The 19,957-nt window shown below is 40.4% G+C and overlaps 1 protein-coding gene across 3 annotated transcripts in view; it reads right to left on the bottom strand.

Moving 5' to 3' along the window:
• Positions 1-1,166: 1,166 nt before the first annotated feature.
• The window catches only part of PRLR (prolactin receptor), a 112,839-nt gene continuing 94,048 nt past the window's right edge, over positions 1,167-19,957 (bottom strand). For all 3 annotated transcript variants that reach the window (XM_042451519.1, XM_042451521.1, XM_042451520.1), the window contains 6 exons: positions 18,010-18,179; positions 13,974-14,140; positions 11,461-11,602; positions 10,964-11,063; positions 9,676-9,745; positions 1,167-8,450 (listed from right to left, as the gene is read on the bottom strand). In XM_042451519.1, the coding sequence (XP_042307453.1) occupies positions 7,434-8,450; positions 9,676-9,745; positions 10,964-11,063; positions 11,461-11,602; positions 13,974-14,140; positions 18,010-18,179 (1,666 nt within the window). In that variant the 3' untranslated portion in view covers positions 1,167-7,433. The remainder of the gene's footprint in view (positions 8,451-9,675; positions 9,746-10,963; positions 11,064-11,460; positions 11,603-13,973; positions 14,141-18,009; positions 18,180-19,957) is intronic.

Raw genomic sequence — 19,957 nt, 5'->3', positions numbered from 1 at the left:
AAAGCTTATTATTATTATTATTATTATTAAATTGAGGCAGGAGATGACAGACACTATCCTCTCCTGGAAAAAATGTGTCCAGTTCTTGGGAACCACAATTCATAAAGGATATTGAGAAGCTGGAGCATGTCCAAAGGAGGGTGACTAAAATAGAGAAGGATCTACGAGGAGAGGCCTTGGGACCTGGGTATGTTCAGCCTGGAAAAGAGAAGGTTGAGGTGATTGTTAGGGCGTGGAAGGATGCGCTGTGTCCACCACGGCCACCTACAGAGTTGAACCACGTCGACAGGACGCCAGGGAGAAGGAATCTGAAGAGATGTCTGCAAAGGTATTCAGGCCAAGAAGGAAAATACTCCTTCACCACTGCAAAAGGCCTTAAGCTCCCGGCTTGAGAAATAATGACAAGAGCACTTCAAGCCTTTACTCTACACAAGAGCTTTAATAAATAAGTTACTTTAATAAATAAATTACTTTGCCAACCAAACAACCATAACAACAAAACAGAGAGGCAGTTACTCAAACACCAACTGTCATAACTGACACTCTCTCTCAGAAGGACTGACAGCATCAACATTCCATAATACAAGTGTCAACTGCCACTGGAACTGTAATAAGTTCCACTACAGCTCTATATTGTGGACACATAAATGTCATTTCCTAACAGTGATATGGTAGCCCTGTTTAAATATTTGAAGGGGTATCATACTGAGGATGGAGCAAGCCTGTTTTCTGCCACTCCAGACCTACGACACAGAGCTATGGATGCAAACTACAGGAAAAGAGATTTGATGTAAACATTCGGAAGAACTTCCTGGCAGCAAAAGCTCTCTGACAGTGGAAGAAGATCTCTGGGAGTATGGTGTAGTCTCCTTTGGAGGTCTGTAAACAGAGGCTGGATGGCCATTGGTCAGGAGTGCTTTGATTGTGTATTCCTGCATGGCAGGGGGTTGGACTGGATGGCCCTTGAGATCTCTTCCAGCTTAACTGGCTTATGTAGTGTCAGAAGTTTTGTGTTGTGCTCCTTGTTGTTTTTGTTGCAACAGACTAACATGGTCACCTGTGTGTAAACTACACTTGTTGCCTTATAATGTGGGGAGTGTATGTGAACAGTCACCTTCCCATCTTAGAAAACATTTAGTTAGGGAAAAACAATAACTTCTGCCACATTTTGCTCAAGAAATATTTTATTCCTTATTGTTGGATAACACAGTATAAAGCTTTCCCTCCCCGACCAGTAACAATAACGACAAAACAGCAGTGTAAAGGATGGACAGGTTTGTGAAAAAAGTACATTAACACACTAACAATATTGATCATTACAGTAAAACCAGTGGTAGACATTATTTAAAGTAACAATAAGTTATTTAAAGCAAACTTTCTCCACAGTCTTCCAGCAAAACAATTTGTCTTCCAGACACATCTGACAAACAATAAAAGATTCCTGAGCTTTTAATTTTATACCAGTGTTCTCAAATCAATATATTAAATAAAGATTATTTTTAATCAATGTCCTATATCCTTTAGCTTACTTAGCCCATAAAACTGGGGATCCTAATCATTCACAAAAAGAAAACTAATCTGTGTGATCTAGAATATTTCTTAATTTGTGAAACACAAGGTAGACAGTAGGTTTCTTTCAAAAAGAAAATAGGTCTCAGTTAAACTAGCAAATACAAAAAATGGATACACTAGTAATGCACAAGCCTAGCCAAATGGTCAGCTAGAATTCTGTCTTTTTCTTCAAATGAAATATATAGCATATGTGTGAGGGTCAAACTATATGTTCTGAGGAATTCAGTTCACATGTTTTCCTTTAGAACTGAGATGCTTTCTTCAGCAATCAAACTTGCAAACTGAGCCCATGTGTACTTTCCCATGACTAATAAGAAAACTCACACACAAAAGCACATGCTAAATGCTGGCAAAGAAAAGCACACACTGGCTGCATCCACACTGTAGAAGTAAGTCACTCTGACACCACTTTAACTGCCATGGCTCAATGCTAGGGAATTCTGGGAGTCTTAGTTTTGTGAGACACTTAGCCTTCTCTGTCAGAGAGCTCTGGTGCCACAACAAACTACAGTTCCCATCCCAATATTCCATAGCACTGTGCCAAGGCAGTTAAAGTAGTGTCAAACTGGATTATTTCTGCAATGTGGATGCAGCCACTATGACAAGCATATACCTGTTTTACCACCTGAGGGAGCAGTGGAGCCTGTATTCTAAATACTGTACAGTATATACTAAATGCATCATATTGTTTGACCAGATTCAGAATTTTCACTGATTAGTAAATTTGGGCTTCCACAATACATAAGAAATCACTGAACAAGAAATCATTGAGCGACCTGTATGACTTGCAAGAAACTGAAGGAAAATATAAATCTTCAGCTTTCATCCATAATATTTGCTGCTCACTAGCTGCTATTTCAATGCAAAAAGTGAGCAAGAAAAGGTTTCAAAACAAGGCTGGCCCCAAAACATTTTGCTGACTGACGCAGAATAGCAAATGGTGCCCCAATCCATCCCAATGGATCAAGGTCCACAAAACCCAAAGCAGAATGTAAGGCAGAAGATTACATAAGCCCCCATTTCCCAAAAGTGACAGTAAAAACAACAGCAACAGGCAGCACTTTCCTGCCCTTTCAATACACCCAGAATCTATTCCCTGAAGTGGCAATTTCACTCTGCCAAAATCTAACCTTCCCAAGATTTACTAGGCTCAATCCGATTACATTGGGTTATGGGTAGGCTGGAGCCAGAATGAATTTGCTTACAATAAACTTATGGAAGTTGCTCATACACAGTTTCACTCTCACCTGCTTACATTTAAAAAGAAAAAGTCTGAAGAGCTTTAAATATATATAACGGCCAGCATGGTGTAGTGGTTTCAGCATTAGACATTAGATTCTGGAGACCAGGGTTCAAATCCCCATTCAGCCATGAAAACCCACTGAGTGATCTTGGACAAGTCACTCTCTCTCAGCCTCTGAGGATGGCAATGGCAAACCTCCTCTGAATAAATGCACCACAAAAACCCCATAATCGGTTCACCTTATGGTCACCATAAGTCAGAAATGACTTGAAGGCACACAGCAACAACAAATATAAGTTATCATGGATTTAAAATTAACTAAAAATGCTGTCTGCTTCCTTAAGCACCCCCTTTGTCACTCTGCCACATATCACAGCAATTGTAAAGGGCTCAATTTGCTTCTTTCAAGATAATTAGCATTTTGACATCTCCGTTCCTCCCTCTCTCTGATTTCAGAGGGCAAAGGAAACAGGTAGCGTGATTTGTTTGGAGAAAAAGAAACAAGCCTGTTCCATCACACTGTCTTATTGCACAGCTTTATGGCTTTGCAGCAAACACATATTTAGCTGGTTTATGTTTTCCTGCACAACACTCACATACTATATGCCAAGTCAATAGAAAATGACCATTCCCATCTACACTTACTAATCCAAAGTAAATCCCATTGTGATCTATGGGATTTACTCTCCTAATCAGATTGCAGCCAAAAGATGTAAGATTTATTGATGTGAACAGCGAGTGCAGCATATTTGAGAAGTGAACACAGGAGAAAGAAGAAGCTGCAAATGGAATTTTAACAAGTGGCCATTATTGATAAGACTACACAAGTAAATTATATATATATATTTTAAAAGCCTGTTGCATATGTGTAGCTAGACAAAAACAAGTCAACAAATTGAAGACAGAATTTGTTACTTGACATGTCTGCTAGGAAAGGCAGATTGCTTTTTACAGAGAATAAAAATTACAAATTTTTAAAAATAATTATTTCTGGACCATTATATCACAGCATAAAGAACAAAAAAATCCTTCAATTTCTATTTAATATAATCTGTACTGGGGGTGGGGAAACCCACTTACCACAGTTTATAATTAATGCCATGGATGATTAGAAAACTGGTGTAGGGCAACGTATATGTTTCTAGTTGATACATATTAACAGCCACTGTTATTGGAAAAATGTAAGAGCACACTTTGACCATCAGCAATAATGCGGGAGAAAAATATATGTTTTACTTATATACAATATTTAGTCTGAACAGAGGTCACTCTTTGCTGTCCTGGACATGTGGGTCTGTTTCAAGGGAGACCTTTAATGATGACAATAGAAAGCTGTTAACTGCAGACTCATTAAAAATAAGGACAACAGTGCACATTTAATAGATTTCCTTAATTTTCACTATTGTAAAGGGGTGTTTCAACACAGAGCTATTTTCCATTTTCCCTACGTTTTTAGTGGGCAAGAGGGAGAAATGCAAATTCCATCAACAAAGTCCATGTGACAGATGGTGAGATTTCTAATCTAATATTATCTGAGGAGGGTTACAAATTGCCTGCCTTTGGCTTTATGCTTTCCTACTCCAGGAATAGCCAAAATTTTTGGCACCCGTTTTCCAAAAGCTGAATATAACAGGTGCACAAATAAGAACATAAGACAGATCAGACCATAAGGTGGATCAGACCAAAAGCTTAGATAGTTCAGAATACTGGTTCCTCCATGTCTGCCATGGAGTTAAATATTTTAGTGAAAATAGGGGGGAAAGACTCGAAGGGCAGACATTCAGCCAGAATTTCTACTGCTGCTGGACTGAAAGTTCTCAATGGTTGTGATGCTCCATGTCAGATAGGGACACAGAAGGGCATGCTCCTCACATGCACCATTACTGTACAAGCCCAGTGCACTTGGCATTGCAAAGGCAATTGATTTAAATGTCATTCTGGAAGTGTCTATGAGAACTGCACTGGGAGGGTAAGTCCCTTGAAACAGGCATAGAAATACATGGACTTGATATGGCAGGAAGAACCGAAGACCTCAAGAAAAACAATTTTACACATATTCGACATTACCCCTACACCAAGAGAGTTTCATTACAGAAACTGCGCCTTCCTCTCTTATCCTCTGCATTGTTCACAGAACAGTAAGAGAGGAGGCAACAAAACTTTTTGGTTAAGTACATATTTCTGGAGAATTAGAAAATAGTTATATTTTTTACCAATAGAAAAATAGTCTGCAAAAATACACAGGGCTTGTATTAAAGTAGACTTTTTACTATGTACAATAAGGCAGTACAAGTAACTGAACTCTGCTGAAAGGTAATTCAGATCATTAGAAGAATACAAAAAGGTAAATTCCCTTCCCCCAACCCCATGCCGAAATCCTTGCAACAGGTTTTGTTTGCAGTTAGTTTGAAAAGGCTACAGAGATGATAGGGTATACAATAAGAGTGGACAGAATATGGTCCTCTAGAGTTGGACTACAACTCACAGCATTCTTCATCTCTGGCTTTGCTGGCTAAGGCTGCTGGGATTTGTAGTCTAACAACATCTGGAAGGCTGTAAGTTGTCTGCTTCTACTGCACAATAATCATACTGAAGCAAAGAAGGAAAACTAGGTATAGAAGACCTCCCCCCTCTATTCAGGAATATATTCATAGAATCACAGCGCTGGAAGAGATCTCAAGGGCCACCTAGTCCACCCCTCTGACATGCAGGAATGCATAGTCAAAGCACCCCCTGATATATAGCTATCCAGCCTCTGTTTAAAAACCTCCAAAGTAGGAGACTCCACCATATTCAATATATTAGATCTGATAAAGGGTCTTTGGTATAATATTTTTAACATCCATAAAACTAGGGCTTTCTTTAAAATAGAAAGATAAAGGGAAATGTTATAGAAAAACTGGTATGAACATTTCAGTAGTAGCATGTCAGCAAAACTGCATGAACAACAATAATCATGCAAGCTGTTAAGCAATTGTATTCTCTCCCCCTCCCCCCCATCATGTGTTTACTTTATGTTGACTGTTGTATTTGGCTAGTTTTTACTGAAGAAAGCATGTAGTTCTTGGGTGGCCAAGGAATGGCATAGATCAGGTCCAACATCAGCAGAAGGGGAAACTCAAGCCAGCTACTGTGGACCTACTGGTTCTGCTCCTAATGTCCTGGGTCTCCTTTTCCAGTATGCCAATGAGCGTCAGGGGAGGCAGCTGCCACTGGAATCCCTCTCAAAACACCAGAATAATGTACCAGGGGTTGTCCCCACTGTCCACAGACTTCCATCCCACCAGATTTTTCTGGGCTGGAACCACCACTTTTTTCGAGACTGGAAGTGACTAGAAAGATCGCTTCTGGCTAACACAAAAAAGGTTATTTCAGTCCTCCCCCAAGTGTGCATGGGGAAAAAGAACTAATATGGACAATAGCCCCACAAAAGGTTTTGTAGGCAGCAACTGCTCATTTTTAGGCCAATTTTTCCTCAGAGGGGAGAGGGTTCATTGTGTGTGTGTGTGTGTGTGTGTGTGTGTGTGTGTGTCTTGGAAAGCTGTATGCAGACCACAGGAGACACAATTCTGGCCTACTGCTTACAAGGACAGCTCCCTGGTACATGCTGAAGGAGTTCTGCCACCATTCTCCTTCTCTGACAGTTCTTGTCCTACTTACAGCAGAGATAAAGAGGAGAAAGTGCAAATGGGCCACCTATTTGCTAACATGGGAATTGGTTATATTGGTATACAAAGAGGTGATCAGAAAGCTCCTGTCTAAGGGTCCCCTCTGTACAACTGGCAGTGAATTAAATGGATTTGTGGCACTTAGGATAGAAATGTCCCTGGGTCCAGAGGCCGCACAAAGTGGATCTGAACTCTTGTTTATGGTCTGCAGTACTGTGGCCCAGTCAACTTAAAGAAAAAGTCTCTCCACCCCCAAACATGATACGTTATACATGTAGTATACCCCTCATACTGGAGCAATGTGTAACTGGGAAAAGGTCATTTTTTGTACATCTCCCAGAATCCTCTAGCCAGCTTGACCCCTGGGACTTTTGGAAGCTGTAGTTCAAAAAGCAGCTTCCCCAAGCTATGCACTACAGTGGCACATTTTATCACATTTGTATTGTAAAGTTTACAATTTGTATTGTATTGTGTACAATACATACTTATATAATAGCACACTTGTGAAAAATAGTTTGGACACCACTGGTGTAGTTTAAGAATCTGACTGCCATACAATTTTTCACTGATTTTTTAAGCAGAAGGGCAGTCTGCACCTCTCAACTAACATTTGATGATGATCTGAGGTTGCTTTTGTCACATTTTGCATTAACCATGTAATAATGCATCACAAACAGAAATTGGTAGTGTGTGTTCGTTTTTTTAAAAAAATAAAACTACATCATGTATTTTTAATTCCTGTAAGTTATTCTTCAAACATTAGCTCTGAAAAATCAGAGAGAAAAAAATTATCTGTAAGCTATCAGCATATTCATAGGTGATTCAGCATAAAGCATTAAAAGCTATGCACTACTACAACAACTGAGCTTAATCAGATATTTGACCAATTTTGTGTGATTCATGTCTACTTTACTTGTAGTGTCATCTGAAGAGGACAGCCAACCTTTCAATTAATTAAAGGTGGGCATAAAATTATTTGGATCCATGTAGTCCATCCCACCACGCTGCATTTTGTATGCATTTGGAGCAGAGTGGCAGTAGCTCATATTTTTCTCTGCTTGGCTCTGTTGACATCTCTGGCTCAGTTCCTTTGGACGTTCCTGAAAGGAAGGCAAACCCCCCATTTTGGGATCTGGAAATAACACCAAAATATGGTTATTGGCAACAGTTGAAACCTTGGTGTATTCATTCGCATCTCTGGCAACCAGACTTTTTTCAGATTTGTGAACATTTTCTTTCTGCTTTGGTAATACAGCCAGTACGCCATCATGATTGACTTTGTGAACTTCTACATAATCCATTGGCTTTGTAGATGAAGAAGGCAATCTCTCGGGAGGAAATAACCACAATACCCTTTGATCACTGTGAACATTTAAGGGTAAATTTGTCCCATCCTCCAATTTGGCTGGTGTTCCTTTGCTAATAGTTTCAGTGGTTCTAGGATGTTCGGAATGATGATCCATTTCTTCATTCCTTATCAGAACAGGTGACCTGTTTACATTCATGGCACTGAGTGTTCTTTTGCACACACCTGAGGCCTCCTGGTTGAAACAATTAGGAGTCTGACAATTTGGCATCTGGGCCCCAGGCCATGTGGACACCCGTGGTCCACCACTGTTGAAACAAGAGAGCTGCCCTTCACAGTCTATACTTGAGGTTTCTGGTGTGCTTTTTATACCAGTGTTCTTTTGCACATCCTGGATATCTAGTGCTTTCAATTCAGGTGGATTTCTGGCATCTTTGCGCTTCTCCGCCAATAGAGAAGGACTCTCACAACTTCCTCTCCCTGAGTCACTGTCTGTTTCCTGGTGTGTCAAATCGCGATGATTCTTTCCATGATTTGGCATTAATTGCTGGTCTTCACTATCATCAATTTCCAAAAATTCTACCAACAGGTCATCATAATCTGATGTTGGAGGGAAACCCTGGCAATTCAGAGCACTCAGTAATTCTTCAGTTTTTCCCGCCTTAAGGAAAACACACGTACAATGATATTAGGCATAGGATGATTAGACTATTTGAATTACACTCAAAATTGCAACAGACACAAAAGTAATGTAAAGCAAAGCTTGGGGGGAAAATACTTTTTTGGACTACAGCCATGAGCTGTGTACCACCTTTGTAGTTCATACTTTACTATATAATATGAACTTTGATAGATGACAGCTTACTTCCTCAGATGCATGCTAGAGCAATTTTAGGATTATCTGGTGCAGGTAAACTCTATACATGGAAACATGCTGGGCTTTTAAGCAAATAAAAGGATATATTTTTAAGCATCCTGAGATGCGTCTCCAATAGTAGGGCAGGAAAGCACATAGCGTCTATGCCAGAGATCTCAAATAAAGTATTTAACTAGTCAAGGAATCCCAGGTCACTGAAGCAGGAAAGATTCCCCACTAGCCAACACTAAAAACAAACAAACAAACAAAAACACCCCTACCTACCAAAGCAGACTATATTTGGGATGGGGAACATGAGATCCTCCAGATGTTATTGGACTACTACTCCAATTACAAATGAACTGCTGGTCAATCTGAATGAGGAGCTGAAGTCCAGTTACATCTGAAAGGCCATACATCTGACACCCCTGGACTAAAAGAACCAATGGGTCAAACTACACCTGGCACCGATCACATCCAAGAATGCAAGACTTTCCTTTCACAAATAATCAGGGATTTCACCATGGATGAAGGGTGCTTTAATTATTATTTTTTTCTATTTCAATTCTGAATCATATCAGTCCCTTAGGTGTTATTGTATTTGCATGGTTTGTGGGTACTCCTATTAGTAGCCTTTTCCTGTCAGCAAATCAGCCTGTGATTTGGCAAAGGGATATAGCAGAGATCAAAAGATTAAAGCCCCTTACTTCCACTTGCAGTCCTGTTCTAGACTGGGTACCTCAAATTCGCTCTTAGGGGAGAGAATTCCTTCAAGGGCAAACCATGCAATTATTGAGTAGTTTGGAGCTCAATATAATTGCAGATTGTATTTTGTTTTGTTGTGAATTCAGATAATGTTGTTCAATTGTCTGAATTTACAACAAAACAAAATACAATCTGCTATTATTCACAGAATGTTTAATGTTTCCAGTGCTGGATTCTCACTCTCTCTTTTTTTTTTTTTTTGTCATTCAAAATGCAAGGCAGAGAATATCCATTCTTTATTTTTGCTGAAGACCCAAAGACTCACCTCTAATAGCTGAGCATCAAAGCCTTTAATTTTAGGACCTGGAACAGGTGGCAGAATGCGGGCCACCATGCTGAAAAAGGAAAACGATGGGCGGGGGGGGGGGGAGAGAAGAAGAGATGAAAACAAGCAATTAGTTTTGCAATTAGTTTAGTCCCCCCCTCCTGATTCTAGCACATATGAAGTACGGAAATTTGACAGTTGAATACGCTGTCTGAATTCAAAGCAGCATTAAAGACCTGTCTTTTCTGGCAGGCTTACCCAATTGATTTTTAAATTGTGATTTTTAAATGATGAATTTTAAATATGGATTATTTTAATATATGTATATCTTGTCCTTTTAAATTGATTTGTATTTTAACTGATGTGGTGTGTTTGTTAATTGTTGTTGTTTCCTGCCTTGATCCATGGGGAGAGGTGGGTAAGAAATAACTATGTTATTGTTACTTAGAACTTTGCCCAAGCATGAGATATTGGAGACTTGCTTGTAATTCTCTAGTACATGGGTTTGGGGACATTAGGGAGCCCTTGAATCTTTCTCTAGCACTGTGAAATCTTTTTTAAAAGTTGGTACCTAGACTGAGATTGGAGGCCAAAGCCCTCTAGGACCAAGGCAGTTGTAGGAGACTTTGGTTGGTCTGGAAGTACATTCTATAAAAAAAACCAGAAGCAAAAAATTGAACTGACCAGGCAAGTGAGGTTTTCTTTCTTGAATTGTTGGAAATTTTCCCAAAGACTGCAGCCATGGTCCAGCCAGAGATGGCATTATTCCTTTGACTTTGTAAGAGTCAAAGTCATTCTGTTGAATGGTAATCTAAGGCAATAACTGTTTTTGGTTTTGTTTTGTTTTGTTTTTATTTCTTATGGTTAAGAACAACAGCAAGGATCCATTAGAGGGAAGGATTAGCCCTTTCCATTCCCTTCAAATACAGTGGGCCCTTGGTGTCTGCTGGGATTTGGTTCCAGGACTCCCCCCACCATGGATATCAAAATCAGTGGCTGCCCAAATCCAGTTAAATACAATGGCATGGTAAAACAGAGTCCCTTACATAAAGTAGCAAAATCAAGTTTTGCTTTTGGGAATTTACATTTTAAAAAATATTTTCAAGCTGTGAATGGTTGAATCAATGAATAAAGAATCTGTGGATATGGAGGGCCTACTGTATATATTTTGTGGTTCCCCCTTCGCCCTAACTTACATGACAAAGAGACAAGTCAAAATCTGATTGTTTTAGAAATAACCAATTTGATTGGTTTTACACATCTTGCAACATCAAAAATGGTGACTTACTTAGTTCTCTTCAAAGCCAGTGTCCAGATCATTATCAAACATACAGCAAACGATAAACAAGCCACAAAGATCCAAACAAGTATATCCTTCACTCTGATGTCTAGGAGAAAAAACAAGGAGAGTTTATATTTCAGGTTACATTTCAGCATAACTTCAGACTGGCCTTGGGCACATCATGCTCTTCCAACCTACGAGGAAGGCAATGGCTAACTTCATCTGAATAAATATTGCCAAGAAAACCATATGATGAAATTGAATTGAAGGCACATAAAAACACAACATGCTACAACTGGACTATAGGTTATTTATGCCTCTGTTATTATCAATGTTGATAAATAGTAAGAAATTTGTGTTATTAGTGATTCATTATTTCTAAATTCAGAATAAATCAAACTAAACCAAACAGATTTGTGGTGTTACAAGGCTGGCACTAACTTAACCTTAAGGAGGGGATCCCTAAGTAAAATTAAGGGGAAGGGATCAAATATCACTCTCACCTTTTTGGAGCTTGATGTAACTTTTGGGACTCCAGTCACTCCACGAGCCATGATCTGATCTGCAGCGGACTTGTGCAACATACCTTTCACCAGGATTTACACTGAACATCTTGTATGTTGTTCTCTGACCAACAAATATTTTCTGGAAATGTATGAAAAACAAAGGGAAATAATGAGTACTTTCTAATAAGGGCAACAATAAAGACACTTGATGCTTTTAATTAGAAATGAGATACTCTGTGGTTTCAGAACACTATGTATAATGTGCACATGTTGTAGAGGGATAATGAATTCTTTTCTTTCTCTCGCCTATAACAATGGACCATTAAAGAGAATTAACTGATAAAAAGTTAAAGTCAAACTATAAGGAAGTACATCTTTACACAACACATCATGAATTATCTTAAGAAATTCAAGGCTGGAAAGTTTGGTGATATCCACTAGCCTGGTGCCAAACTAAAGGTTCCTCTCATTTGGATCTAGATTTAGGCATATAGAACAGAGCCTGCCCCGTTAACTTTCCTACAAGGTTTGTATTTTTTTTTCCCCACTCCAAAATCCGGTTCAGGGTGAAACTACCCTCCAGGAAGCATGGTTTTATGGGGATCTCCATTTCCACAAATAGTCCTGGAAGCATTAACAGTATGGACTTTTTCACACAATTCTGATGGCAATCCACACACAATAATGAGTCATCCCAGGAATAGCTAAATTCAGAAAAAACTACAGTATCGAATTTATAAATCTTTTCGCACTGTGAAGTTGCAGTCAATTCACATTTGACTTGGTATGAAATGCTTCTCTAGATCGACCATGGATTCCCTTTGTTATAAACAAACTACAATTCCCATGATCCTTGGTTGCGATTTTCCTTCCTGCATCTCCCTTTTTCTTAAAGGTATACACATACACACAGGCAACAATCAAACAAGCCCCAATCTACAGCCGATGATGCATGGGGACTGACGCACTTACGAAGCACAGACAGCTCCACCTGGAGGGCAATGACAGTTCGGGGGGCACCACAAAGGCATGCAGCCGGCCAAAAGATAAGGCCTGGATTAGGGGCGTGCAGCCCAGGTACACCTTCACACTACTGGGAAGCCTATGTAGGATGGAGACAGGGACAAGCAACAATCCTCAGTGCACAACCCTCGCTGCCGGTAGATCTGGGGGGAGCAGCCGACAAGGCTAACACCCCAGAAGCTCACCCACACTGCCGAAAATAGGCACTTGAAACACCTCCCTGCCCAAATCCACCACTTTGAACCCAAAGATGCCCCTCAAAGACGGTCAGTGACAACAACTCAAGTGGAACTTGGAGCATACGCAAAAAAGATACTTCCTAAGCTAGCAACGGGGATTTGTCCTCATCTGTTTGATACCCAAATCCGCATCGAACCCACTTTAATGTGTTTTTAACCCCTTGTTGTGCTCTGTGTGTGATAAGCATTTGCAAATTGGCTTGCTTTTCCAGGATGCCAGCACTTTAACCATTTTTGGGATGGAAGCACATAGATCCCGTGTGAAAAAGTCCTATGGTTGCTGTGGCTGAAACTTAGTAAGGAACCATGCCATCAAATTTTGGCAGTGATTCCTAAAAGCCATTTAAAATAGAGAAGAAATGCTTGTTTTAATTAGGTTTTTCTGATTTGTCACCAACTCTTCTCAGGAAACTGCAAAAGCTTACTTAAAGCATGAGAGAAGGCCTTCTTGGTGGCTGCCCCCTAGAATGTGAAATTCCCTTCCAAAGAATGTTAGGTCAGCCCTCTTCCTGTTGTCCTTTTGGCAAAAACATGCTGTCAGCCACTGCCTCCCTGTCTCTTAGGGTCAGAGATTTTAAAACCAATGCATAAGACTTTCAGCACTTTTACTAATTATTTATTATTAGTGTTCTATTTTTAAATTGTTTTAACATGCATTTAAACATGTGTATTGTGATTTTATTGGAACCTTTTAAATTAAGTTGGAAGTTGCCTTACATCCCAAACCTGGGAGAAAGGTGAGATATTAAACAGACAGACAGTTCTGTCCCCCAAATTCCATGAGGTGCGTCAGCACAGCAGAAATAATCACAGGTTTCTCACTGAGGTGCACCAGCACTGCAGAAATAATCCATTCTGACACCACTTTAATTGCCACAGCCCAATGCTATGGAATTCTGGGAACCATAGTTTGCTATAGCACCAGAGCTCTCTGGCAAAGAAGGCTAAGTGTCTCACAAAACTACAAATCCCAGTGTTTTATAACACTGAACCATTAAAGTCATGTCAACCTGGGTTATTTCTACAGTGCAGATGCAGCCAGAGATGCAGCAGTACAGATATGGAGATGGTGATTGAAATAAACTAACTATGGGTGTCTGTGTGTATGTATATGTATGTGTTAGTGGTACTATGTTGCCCATCAAAGGGCAATTTCTGGTAAATGTTTCTCTGTTATATTGTGCCTCTTCTGTGATGTAATCTATAACTGAAATACAAAATATTTGTCTACCAAGAACTTCTTCTCACCTCCCACTCTTGTCCTTCTTCAGGTTTTATGCACAACTCATATTCAAGGGTTAGCCAGCCAGATTTGACATCACCCAGCAAAGGAGGAGACCAGTTCAACAAGAGATATTCACCATATACTTTTTTCTCAAATTCCAGAGACAGGTTTTTTGGAGGATCCGGCTGAACTGAAAAAGGAAGGATTGGAGATTTATGCTCTTCAACCAATTTGGAACAATGGATGACCCTTCCTCCCTGCCCCCACTATGCTATACATGGAAACAAACTGTTCTACCTGCTGAACTTTATGATATGCAGCAAAAAGGGGGCTTGTCCCCAAAAAGTAACACTGAAACAAAATAGCTATAGGGTGGGCTTCCTTTAGCTGGAATTCCAAAATCCAAAATTGTCTACATGAGTGTCTAAGATAGTGACACCTTTGCTTTCTGATGATTCAGTGTACACAATCTTTGTTTCGTGCACAAAATTATTTAAATATGTTTAAAATTACCTTTAGGCTATGTGTATAATGTATATATCAAACATAAAAAATTTTTGGCCTCATTTCCAAAATATCTCATTATTTGCAAGTACTGTATTCCAAAATCTGAAACCTTAAACACTTCTGGTCCTAAGCATTTTGGATAAGGGATACTCAACCTGTACAGTATTTTACCAGAACTAGATGCCAGCAATTTTAGATAACAGAATAAACAGGGACAATTGGTGTGAAACTGGGTTATTTCAGCAACATTCCCACTTCTCACCTCCCACTCTTGTCCTTCTTCAGGTTTTATGCACAACTCATATTCAAGGGTTAGCCAGGCAGATCTGACATCACCCAGCAAAGGAGAAGACCAGTTCAACAAGAGATATTCACCATATACTTTTTTTTTGGGGGGGGGGCATGGAAAAACCTGTTTAACCCAGTGAATTTGACACCAGATCCTTAAGTGTGTCTTTTTTTTAAAGAGCCACAATGATCTGGATCCTTGGTAGTGTGAGTATGCTACCGAATCGATCCAGATCGTGCTGCACTGTTCCTCAAAATGGAGAAACCTCCCTTTTAAACTGATATAATAGCAAGTGTGAGGGTTAAAATGGCATGGAGAAATTCGGGAATGGAAAATGTAGTGGGGACATTGGTTTGGTAATCGCATCACTGTGAAGATCTGGATCTCCTCGGGACAAAAACACTACAGATCTCTTCCCTGGGATAATTTTTCCCTGACAAAACATCAGATCAGGCTTTATTCTTATGGAAGTGCATGGCAGCAGTGAGTTTTTAGTCAACCCACAGCTGGATGCAAAGCAGCAAAATGCCCAACAATCCCTTTTGGAACCTATAACAGGTCTGCCCAAAGCAACCTTTTAAACTGGAGGGAATTACTGAAACATCATACTGGGTTGTAAGAGATGCTTAACAACACACTCAGCACTTCTGCAGCAAGAAAACAAGGTCCACTGTCAGGATTGGTCAATCCTTTCATGTTTTATGTAATGCAACATAAAAGTAATGGAAGAGATTACAATGGAAGAGATCTGTCATTTTTTAATGGGGGACTTGGGTTGGTTTACAAGATGACTGTTAGAATTAATGTTGTGTTATTTGATTATATATGTTGTTATACATGCTAATTGACAGTGACATCACAGGCCTGTAATGGGTAAGCTAAATTGCTAAATTGTCAAAGCTAGAGGTTATGCTCTTGCTGTTAATATTGTATTGAACAGGATGCTTGGTATATATAAAACAAGCTATGGGGTTACGTATTTTCTTTTATATGTCATATAGTGTTATATAGGTGGGATACTGACCGCCGCTTTGCGGCGGTCTCCCGCCGGCACCATTTGCTCCGCGCAGGAGCCGCAACAGCCAAACCGCACGGCTCCTGTGTGGAGCAAAAAAGAAGCTCCATTTCGGAGCTTCTTTTTGCAGCGCCTTTATGATGTCGCGAGGCGCCGCTGGCGCATTCACGACGTCATAGGCGCTGCGACACATCTGGACGCTATGCGTCCAGTACGTAAACATGGCGGCCCCCATGTGGAAGGGGCGCCGCCATGTTGTACGTATTCTATACGTACTAGGGTTAGGGGGGTGCGGAAGCACCGCCCCTTCCTAACCTTAGTACGTATAGAAGACGTACTATATGGCGGTTTGTATCCCGCCATAGTATCTTAAGAATCATCGAGTTAGAAGAGACTTGAAGGGTCATCCAGTCCAACCCTTTGCAATGCAAGAACAAATGATCAAAGCACCCCGATAGATGGCCATGCAGCCTCTGTTTAAAGACCTTCAAAGGAGGAGACTCCACCATTCTCCGAGGGAATATGTTCCAATGTCAAACAGTTCTTACTGTCAGGACATTCCTCCCAACGTTGAGGTGGAATCTCTTTTCCTGTAGTTTGCAACCATCGTTCCATGTCCTAGTCGCTGGAGCAGCAGAAAACAAGCTTGCTCCATCCTCAACATGACATCCCTTCAAATATTTAAACAAGGCTATCATATCACCTCTTAACCTTCTCAGGCTAAACATACCCAGCTCTCTAAGTTGCTCCTCACAGGGCATGGTTTCCACACCCTTCACCAGTTTGGTCGCCCTCCTCTGGACATACTCCAGTTTGTCAACATCCTTTTTGAATTGTGGTGTCCAGAACTGGACGCAGTATTCCAAGTGATGTGTGTTTGGAAGACAATTGGTTATGTTGTTCTGAACTGTGGAGTGAGAAAGCTAAGGCTGGCTATCACTGTGATGTCCTGCCAGGACTGATTGAATTTCCCCTGCATTTTCTTTCACATTGGTTCAGGCCATAGACTATTTTAGTGTAGAAAAGTTCATTGTATTAGTTTGTGGGAGGAGCTGTAGGTTTCCCCTGCATTATTTCCAGGTTTGGTTTGCCCTTTCCCAGCATGCTCTGTTGTAGCTGGAAGCCTTTTAGTTTGGAGCAGTCTTTGCTGTGAGCAGGCAGAGAGCTGTCTTTTGGTGGCAAACAGGCCCAGACAGCCGGAAAGGGCATTTCTTACACTTTCGCCATTTTAGTTACCAAGTTAGCCATTTCAGTTACCAAGTTAGCCATTTTAGTTACCAAGTTAGCCATTTCAGTTACCAAGTTAGCCATTTTAGTTACCAAGTTAGCCATTTCAGTTACCAGATCTCAGCCAAATTAGTTACCAACAACAAGTGAATAAAGAATTCAGGAGCTGAAAGACCCTGCACCAGCTCCATTGAGTGAGGAGAGCAAACTAACATCAGACCCAGAAAGATGACATCCGGAAGATTGCTGAAACTGTAAAGTACCTTTTGTTTAGAGCTGGGGAGGAGAAAACTCTTTATTTTGTCCTTTAAATTATATTTCCCCCCTTTTTGAACTTTACATTCAGCTTCAGAGCCTTTTTTGGGTAAAGAGTTTGATCTCACCAGGGTACCGGCGTTGCACACCCAAACCTGCCACCACCTTTAGTTGGGTGTGTCTTCATAATCACTGTAGAAGACTAAGAAGGTTGGAATGCCAGGTGCCTATGGGAGGGATTTTTCTACTGTGAACTTTTATCTCTTAGCTAGTAGTGAGAAAAGGGGAAAGAACTGACTGAAATGAAAGTAGCTTCAATGTTATTGAAATGGAAAGAATCAGCTTTAGTCCATCAAACTTATTGGGAGGAGTACTAGGCATTTTATATGGTATGCAGGAGGTTGGTACCCAGTTCTGTCTGAAATATTTTCCTGGTAACATCTCTGCAACTTCTGAAACAAAGCCTTGGTATTTAACCTACAGAAGATTGATTTACTGAGCTGGTGGCCTCTGTGTCAGTGGTGCAGATTTTAGCCTAAATAATTCTATAGGCTTCAGCACCTGGGTTGGTTCCTGTAAAGTTCAAACTAAAACCCAGAGCAGGTTTACCTCCCCACTGACATGGAAATCCCCAGCTCCCACTGGTCATGGTTGGGCACCACTCATGGTTAATGAGAGATGCCACACAGGCTCAGAGCATTAAAAAGTCACTTTTGGGGGTTACAGTTGCCCAGGTGCCCCAGCCAGCGTTGTTACCATCACATACCTATGTTAGCCACATCCACATAATAAGGTTCAGAGACAGCACTTCCCATCTCATTAGTAGCCTTTATGGTTAAATTGTACATCTTCCAAAGTGAAGTATGCCTTTTATCAAAATAACAAGAATTGGGTCCTGCCGTTATGTAGTCAGGACATTCGTTGTATTCATTCCTTCTGAAAAATAAAAATCAACAAAATAAATAAATAAATAAATAACAACCATAATATTCTTATGGCCATCACAAAGGAATTATTTCCAGAGGAATGGCCACGTTGATCTGTTACAACAGACTAACAACAAGCAGCTCACAGTATCTTAAAAGCTATCACATTTGTCATGACCCAAGCGTTTGTCTCAGATGCACAGACTGATATGTCAGTTATCAAATTCTGGGATGGTGGAGAGAAGGAAATAAATGATGAGGGCAGAAGAAAATCAAGAAAGTATATACTGTATATACTTTCTTCATTTTCTTCTGCCCTCACCATTTATTTCCTTCTCATCACCATCCCAGAATTTAATAACTGAAGTATCAGTCTGTGCATCTGAGTATCATTTTTTCAATTACAAAGTGAACTGATGACAGCAGGAACACTTTCTTCAGAGTGCTTTCATCACTATCAGGCCACTGTGGATGAATCCTCACTTCAGACAGCTACTGAGGGAGTTTAGAGTCCTGTTCTAACTCAACAATAATAGCTGGGTAAGAGTTTAAGGCTTCAGAAACATACCGGGATAACTTTAGAAAAACTCTGTTTCAGTGCTGATTGTTTTATTTATGGAAGCAATTAAAACAACTTTACATTATCTACAGAAGGAATAATACTTTGATATAGCTCCTGGTTTATTGTCAGATGAAGAAAGAGCATAAAGTTTGTTTCATGCATAGAAGATGGAAGACAGTAAGGAAAGCTTGGCCACTACTAATTAGTGCTTCACTTTTCTACTATAGTAGACCTTTCTAGCAATTAGAGACAGTAACACTCTCTCAAATGTGGGTGGGGAACATTTATGCATGGGTGGAACATTTTCATTATATTTATACTGACCTCTCAATTTTTTCTACACTTTGATCCCTTTGCTGAGTAACCCAATCAGAAATTAAAGAATTTATTTTTGCAGTTGTGCTCTGACACAACACCAGGCCAAGGTGGCAATGCATCTGAGATACTGAGAGCAAACCTGGTGCTCTCCTTTGCTATCAAAACTTTATTTTTTTTTAAGTGATTACTAATTTGGGGAACAATCCCCCTCAAGGAGGTAAGGGCATTATCATTTTCATTTATAAGGAGGATACACGACCTGACCCTAATCACTAAGACACGATAAACCTGTTTTCTGTTATTGGTGAAAATGTAAAATTTCTATATTGCAAATACACTGAAAGACCAGAGCTCTTCCAATATTATTTGCAAGAAAATCTACAGTAGTTCAGACAAAAGGGCTGTGCAGATTCAGCTGTCCCTTTTACAGCCAGATCGAGGCCGTGGCAACTGCATGCCATGGCCCCAATCTGGCATTTGCAGGGTGCGAAAAGGAGCTGTAAAAAGTGGCTCCTTTTTCCACCCTGGAAAGGGCACAATAGCTGCGGCCCTGCGGCTTTACAGCACTCCTTCAGCGCTGCATTGTGTGAATGCAGTGCCAAAGGAGCTCCATGATGTCACATGCCATGTGGAGCGGCACACGGCATCACAGCACCCTGGGGGCGGAGTCAGGATGTGCACTATGTGGATGCCATGCCCCAACTCCGCCCCCAGGCCAGCCTTAATGGCCGGTCTGCACAGAGCCCAAACAATAGGATCGAGGTCAGTGTTGACATCTGGGTCTTTGCAGAATCTTGTCCCTGTGTCTGTATTTTTATCATGAAGTTTATTTTTGCTGGTTTGTAACACTGTAAATTTAAGTAGCTGTCTTAAGGAAGCACACCCAAGATGTGAGAGGAATTATATGC

The sequence above is a fragment of the Sceloporus undulatus genome, chromosome 2, assembly GCF_019175285.1.
Source record: "Sceloporus undulatus isolate JIND9_A2432 ecotype Alabama chromosome 2, SceUnd_v1.1, whole genome shotgun sequence".
NCBI lineage: Eukaryota > Metazoa > Chordata > Lepidosauria > Squamata > Phrynosomatidae > Sceloporus > Sceloporus undulatus.
This window is presented reverse-complemented; position numbering and strand designations above follow the sequence as displayed.